The sequence below is a fragment of the Clinocottus analis genome, unplaced genomic scaffold (assembly GCF_023055335.1).
Source record: "Clinocottus analis isolate CAN_PGR_092001 unplaced genomic scaffold, fCliAna1.0.p SCAF_51, whole genome shotgun sequence".
NCBI lineage: Eukaryota > Metazoa > Chordata > Actinopteri > Perciformes > Cottidae > Clinocottus > Clinocottus analis.
Window position 1 is genome coordinate 374751 of NW_027176209.1, and position 7516 is coordinate 382266.

Genomic DNA, 7516 nt, shown 5'->3' on the forward strand with positions numbered 1-7516 from the left:
TGAGCATCAGACGGAAGGATTTACAGAAGGAGCCACCCAGACGGGCCGAGCCTCACAGTTTGATCCTCTCAGTTTGATCCTCTCAGGTTTGATCCTCTCAGTTTGATCCTCACAGTTTGATCCTCTCAGGTTTGATCCTCTCAGTTTGATCCTCTCAGTTTGATCCTCACAGTTTGATCCTCTCAGGTTTGATCCTCACAGTTTGATCCTCTCAGGTTTGATCCTCTCAGTTTGATCCTCTCAGGTTTGATCCTCTCAGGTTTGATCCTCTCAGTTTGATCCTCTCAGTTTGATCCTCACAGTTTGATCTTCTCAGGCTAGTGAATGAAACTATGGGCTTGATGATGAAGATGATGAAGATGATAATGCACTGTGAACACTGCACACCTACACATGTTTTAACTAATAAAATAGATCATAGGACGTGTTTTATGAAACACCAAAAAGGCAACGTTAAAATGTCTTAACTTTATATCTGCATTTCCTTTTCTAAATCTGAGATGAACCCCCCCCCCCCCCCCCGTGTAGTGTGTAATGTGAGTCCATGTCCTGCTCCTCTGTGTCTGCAGAGCTTTTCATGTCCACTCAGCACCTGCTCCCACATTCCTCTACATTCTCTCAGAGCTCGGCCCCTCCTCTTCCTCCTCCTCTCGCTCCCTCCCTCCCTCTCTCCTCTTCCTCCTCTCCCTCCCTACAACTATTACGTGATTCCTCTGACTCTTACACTCTCTCCTCGTCTTCCTCTTCTCTCCTCCTCCTCCTCTTCCTCACTCTCCTGCAGCACCAATCGATTCACTCCTCTCCTCTTCATGATAATCACTCACTCTTTCATTAGTTTTCCTTCAGAGGGTACAAGTTCCCCTCCTTTCTCCTCTGGCCGTCAGAAGCTGCCGACTGGAGGACAGCATTCACCTGCTGCCTGACGCTGCACAACGCAGCTGCTACTGTACCACACACACACACACACACACACACACACACACACACACACAGGCGGACAAAGACCCAGAAGTCCCTTCAGTCCTCTCTGAGCCTCCTGCTGCTATTTTGTGTGTGTGTGTGTGTGTGTGTGTGTGTGTGTGTGTGTGTGTGTGTGTGTGTGTGTGTGTGTGTGTGTGTGTGTACCAGTATAACCTCTGGCCCCAGCAGCACATCTGTTCTGTTGCTCCTCCGTCAGTCTAGAGACTTCATCACTTCCTCTATCATCCTGTTAGGAGCAGGTCTGCTGCCCCGTGTGGACGCCGTGCAGCAGGACGCCGTGCAGCAGGACGCCGTGCAGCAGGACGCCGTGCAGCAGGACGCCATGCTGCTGGACGCCGTGCAGCAGGACGCCATGCTGATGGACGCCGTGCAGCAGGACGCCATGCTGATGGACGCCGTGCAGCAGGACGCCGTGCAGCAGGACGCCATGCTGCTGGACGCCGTGCAGCAGGACGCCGTGCTGCTGGACGCCGTGCAGCAGGACGCCGTGCTGCTGGACGCCATGCAGCAGGACGCCGTGCTGCTGGACGCCGTGCAGCAGGACGCCGTGCTGCTGGACGCCGTGCAGCAGGACGCCGTGCAGCAGGACGCCGTGCAGCAGGACGCCGTGCAGCAGGACACCGTGCAGCAGGACGCCGTGCTGCTGGACGCCGTGCAGCAGGACGCCATGCAGCAGGACGCCGTGCAGCAGGACACCGTGCTGCAGCAGACAGGAACCCCGCGGACGCCTCTGATGTCTGATCATCGACACGTTGTGATGTGAACATATGATGTGAACAAATGATATTCACATCATATGTTCACATCACAGATGCATTACCGGTAGAGCTTGTGATTTTGTTGGCGTTACAGCACCGCCCCCTAGTGGCCGTGTGCTGGTAGTGAGTAGAAGGTTACAGTAAGGAGCTTTACGAGCGTCCTCACCCAGAGGAAGCTGGTTGTGACCCCTCTTGGACCTGCAGGGTCTCAGGGTGACGTGGACCCTGCCGGGTGACGTGGACCCTGCAGGGTGACGTGGACCCTGCAGGGTGACGTGGACCCTGTACCCTGTAGGGTGACGTGGACCCTGTAGGGTGACGTGGACCCTGAGGATCCCGTCACAATGCATCAGGTTTCTTCTTCTCCTGTGTGAAACTAACTCCACACTGTGTCAGGAGCGGCGTGCAGAAACACAGGAAGTGCCTCTGAAGTGGAACTTGTTCAGGGCCTTTGCAGCAGGACTGGACAGGAAGTGGTTCAGTAGTTTAGTCAAACCTTCAGACACAGAAAGCAACGTCTGTTCCAACACTTTATTTTGCTGCTTATTAAAAACATCAGCGAAGCAAGAAACCCATTTAAACTAAAGTCTCTTTCTGAAGTCCAGACTGAAGTTCACCAGGAGACTCTGGAGTTCACCAGGAGACTCTGGAGTTCACCAGGAGACTCTGGAGTTCACCAGGAGACTCTGGAGTCCACCAGGAGACTCTGGAGTCCACCAGGAGACTCTGGAGTTCACCAGGAGACTCTGGAGTCCACCAGGAGACTCTGGAGTCCACCAGGAGACTCTGGAGTTCACCAGGAGACTCTGGAGTCCACCAGGAGACTCTGGAGTCCACCAGGAGACTCTGGAGTCCACCAGGAGACTCTGGAGTTCACCAGGAGACTCTGGAGTCCACCAGGAGACTCTGGAGTTCACCAGGAGCTGGTGGACCTCCAGAGAGGAAGGTCTGCTTCTCAAAGATGACGTCACACCACAGCCACCAGCGCCTGGAGGCCGAGTGCAGCTCCACCGGCCTGTGTGCAGACCTCCTCCTGCTCCTCCTTCTGCTGCTGCTGCTCCTTCTGCTGCTCCTGCTCCTCCTCCTCCTGCTGCTGCTGCTCCTCCTCCTTCTGCTCCTCCTCCTCCTCCTTCTGCTGCTGCTCCTCCTCCTGCTGCTCCTTCTGCTGATCTTCCTCCTGCTCCTCCTCCTTCTGCTGCTCCTCCTCCTCCACTCAGAAAGAAGTCCCTTCAGAGGCTCTGATGTAATCGTGGAAGTCGGCCGGGACACTGAGCATAGAGCAGACCTGGACCAGCAGACACAGGGTGAGTAGCAGAGAGTGAGTAGCAGAGAGTGTAGCAGAGAGTGTAGCAGAGAGTGTAGCAGAGCGTGTGTAGCAGAGAGTGTGTAGCAGAGCGTGTGTAGCAGAGAGTGTAGCAGAGAGTGTCGCAGCGCGTGTCGCAGCGCGTGTGTAGCAGCGTGTGTAGCAGAGCGTGTCGCAGTGTGTGTCGCAGCGTGTGTCGCACCGTGTGTAGCAGAGAGTGTGTAGCAGAGAGTGTGTAGCAGAGAGTGTAGCAGCGTGCGTAGCACCATGTGTAGCAGCGTACCTGTCTGAACTTGGCCCGCAGCCTCTCCGTGTGCTCCTGCAGCGCTGCAGACTGGGGGTCCTGGTGAGGGGAGGTCTGGACCAGAGCCAGCAGAGCTTCCAGTGCTTTCACCCGCTTCCTGACACACACACGCGCACACGCGCACGCACACACACACACACACACACACACACACACACACACACACACACACACAGAGCCAGAGGGCTTAACGTGTAAGAGTATAAATCTAGTTCAGGAGCAGAACCCTGCTCCCTGTGGAGTAGGAGGGATCCAGGAGGGATCCAGGTCCCCCAGCAGAGTGTGTAGAGGAGGATGTTTGACGTACCTGGACTTGGCGTCTGCATTGTGCTGCAGGAGGCCCCTCCAGGTGACGGCAAACCCGTAACAGAAGGAAATCTGTGAGAGAGCAGCAGACAGTAAAGCATCCTGAGAGCTGAATGGACTCAAAGCTAACGGCTAACTACGTGGTAGCGTGTGCTAGCCCACCTCAGAGGCCAGCCGGGCCCCGTGAGAGGCTCCGTGTCGGCGGCCGTCCTGCAGGCCCCTCCGGGCCCCTCGCTCAAAGCCCTCCTGGTAGCCCTCTCCCCGGAACCTGGCACACAAAAGCACATGGATTTACACACACTACTGTGCATCTATTGTCCTTCTGGTCACATGACATCTATTGTCCTTCTGGTTACAGGATCCTTCTCTGTTGTTCTCCAGAAGGTTCACATTTGAATGACACATGTTAACGCCAGTTATGTTTCCGTGTATATATATATATATATATATATATATATATATATATATATATATATATATATATATATATATATACACAAACTGTGTGTGTGTATATATACAAACTGTGTGTGTGTGTGTGTGTATATATATATATATATATATATATATATATATATATATATATATATATATATATATATACACACACACACACACACACACACACACACACACACACACACACACACACACACACACACACACAGTTTGTTCTGCTGTCGTGAGCTCGTCAGTATTAAAGTTGTGATGCTAGTTGCTCATTAGCTCGTCAGACTCTGAGCGTGTTCCGGGTTGTTGGATAAAAGCGTCAGCTGGATGTAATGTTCCGGTTTAACTGGAGCCCGTGTTACCTGGAGACTCCAGCCCGCTGTCGGCTCTGGGGACCGGCCCAGGTGCGCTCGGACCCGGGTTACATCCTCCACAAAGTGCTCGGAACAGCTCGGTTCCTCGCGTCTGCCCCCGTAAACAAGACTTGAGAAGACTCACCTTTCATCCGCCAAAAGGATATCATCAAAGAGATCTTCACTTCCAGGGCGGCCAGCCATCTCCAGTCCAACTAGAGCCCCACGAAGCGCCTCGACAGAGCGGCAGTCATCTGCCGGCGACCCGCTGACTGCGCTGTTTGCAGCGGCTCCGCGGCCTCCGCTGCCCCCTGGAGGCGCGGAGGCGAAGTGACGCCGTCACCGGGGCCTCTTTACAGGGGACGCTTTGTCCATGAGAATGATATTAATCACAACCATACCTTTGATTTATAGAGGGCTCTTCATCATACTCAAAGACCTTTTATTATTACCTTCACTATAAATTCTGAACAGGTCTTAAAAGGGCGAAACGGGGCTCTGTCAAAGGGTTAAATGTGCCGATTAATATATTGTAAATAATTGTTATTGAATGAATAAAGTAACGTTGGCCTTTTCTCTTGTGATGTTGAACGCAGTGGACAAGAGACAGACAGAAACTATGGGTTCAACTTCTATGAAATACTATTATATACAGAAACTATGGGTTAAACTTCTATATTATAATATCATATACAGAAACTATGGGTTACACTTATCTAAAATACTATTATATATAGAAACTATGGTTTAAACTTCTATAAAATACTATTATATATGGAAACTATGTGTTAAAGTGGTGATGAAAGCAGGTTGCGTCTTCAGAGAGAATCAAAATAACACTGCTTATCCAAATCGTTGCTTGTTATTTACTGTCGATGGAGAAGTTGTTAACCTTGATAAAGGCACGAGACTCTGCAACATGCAGTGCTCAGTAACACAGCAGGGGGCGCTGGAGGACAGGAGGTGAGGCCCTCTGACTGGGAGCCAGATGCCCACAGCCTGGAGTTGATGAGTGGAGGCTCTGAAACACATCCAACAGGTCTAAGTCCAGCTGTGTCGTCTGAACGCTGCCAGGAAGTCAGGGAGCCCTGGCGTAGGAGTTCCTCTGCAGCTGAGAACACACAGCTGGAGCGGTGACATCACCAGCAACACAAACACAGATTAATGATTCAGTTCCACAAACACTGCGGAGGCAAAGTGTCCTGGAGTTTATCCTGCCATGCACCAGAGGCCACGCCACCCATTACTGCACCGACTGGGGAAGACCTCAAGGGCCCCGAAGGGCCAACGAGAGAGACCATAGTACCATATTACCCCACTAGAGACATCATAGTACCATGTTACCCCACTAGAGACATCATAGTACCATATTACCCCACTAGAGACATCATAGTACCATATTACCCCACTAGAGAGATCATAGTACCATATTACCCCACTAGAGAGATCATAGCACCATATTACCCCACTAGAGACATCATAGTACCATATTACCCCACTAGAGACATCATAGCACCATATTACCCCACTAGAGACATCATAGCACCATATTACCCCACTAGAGACATCATAGTACCATATTACCCCACTAGAGACATCATAGTACCATATTACCCCACTAGAGACATCATAGCACCATATTACCCCACTAGAGACATCATAGTACCATATTACCCCACTAGAGACATCATAGTACCATATTACCCCACTAGAGACATCATAGTACCATATTACCCCACTAGAGACATCATAGTACCATATTACCCCACTAGAGACATCATAGCACCATATTACCCCACTAGAGACATCATAGTACCATATTACCCCACTAGAGACATCATAGTACCATATTACCCCCCATGAGCGACAACACTGGACCTCAGCTCATCCACACAGCCCAGCTCCTGGATCTGTGTTCATCCATGTCAGCTGGTGGACGACATGGAGCCGCCAGTATGAGCGATGTTATGATCTATGATCTTATGATCTATATATGATCTTATGATCTATAATCTATGATCTATATATGATCTTATGATCTATATATGATCTTATGATCTATGATCTATGATCATATGATCTTATGTTCTTATGATCTATGATCTCATGATCTATGATATATGATCTTATGATCTATAATATTATGATCATATGATCTTATGATCTAGATCTCATGATCTATGATCTATGACCTCATGCGTGTTCGTCCTCTTGCAGGTCAAACAGAGGACAGAAGTCCTCCACACGCGTGACGCGTCCTGCAGTCTGCGTGTTGCAGGACCAGGCGCTGCAGCGACGTGTGTGGTCAGCTGTGTTTGTGAGTCTGATGCAACCTGTTTGCTGCAGGTGTTCAGCTTCAGGCCCGTCCGTCAGCTGCTGGTGAAGCACATGAGAGCAGAGCTGTGAGACCTCTGGGCCTGGAACACTAACAGGAAGTGGAAGATGCTCCAGAGAGCTGGCTCTCAGGGTCGTGACCTCTGACGTTACGTCAGACTGTAGCTTCAACGACATGATCACGGAGCTCATCTCCTCTGTGCGTGTGATCGTGACCTCATGACCTCCAACTTGTATTTACTTCACTCTGCAGACAAAATAAATGTTCATGACGGTCTGATAGTTCTAGTACCTGAATGTGATGATGTCATTTCATGATGTTGTGTTTCTGCTGCAGTGACGTGTGTCGGCCACTAGATGGCAGCACGTCCTTTACACAGACCGTCAGCCCCAAACTCATCGTGACTATTCTGGGATGTCTCTCTTTGGGATGACCTCTGGCTTTAACACACAAGGTTCACCGTTACGGCGTCTTCCTCCTCCTCATTATTGTTATTATTATTATTATTATAATTATTATTGTTATTATTTTATGCATGACATCACATTTAAAGGTTGTGTTGGACATCAGAACCTTGTAGCCGCTTGTCTCCAACATCAGAAACATGTCGGCATCATCTGGATGTAACGTTTCCCTGCTGAGGGTTGTGAACACATGGAGCCGAGGGTTGTGAACACATGGAGCCGAGGGTTGTGAACACATGGAGCCGAGGGCTGTGAACACATG

General features: G+C 50.3%; 1 protein-coding gene across 1 annotated transcript; it reads right to left on the minus strand.

Annotated features, from left to right (window-relative positions):
- Positions 1-2262: 2262 nt before the first annotated feature.
- On the minus strand, positions 2263-4732 carry lto1 (LTO1 maturation factor of ABCE1). The gene is made up of 5 exons (XM_068601563.1): positions 4601-4732; positions 3815-3920; positions 3654-3724; positions 3326-3443; positions 2263-3024 (listed from the first exon to the last, which is right to left on the minus strand). The coding sequence occupies exons 1-5, from the start codon at positions 4657-4659 to the stop codon at positions 2953-2955; spliced, it is 426 nt and encodes a 141-aa protein (XP_068457664.1). The 5' UTR covers positions 4660-4732; the 3' UTR covers positions 2263-2952.
- Positions 4733-7516: the final 2784 nt, after the last annotated feature.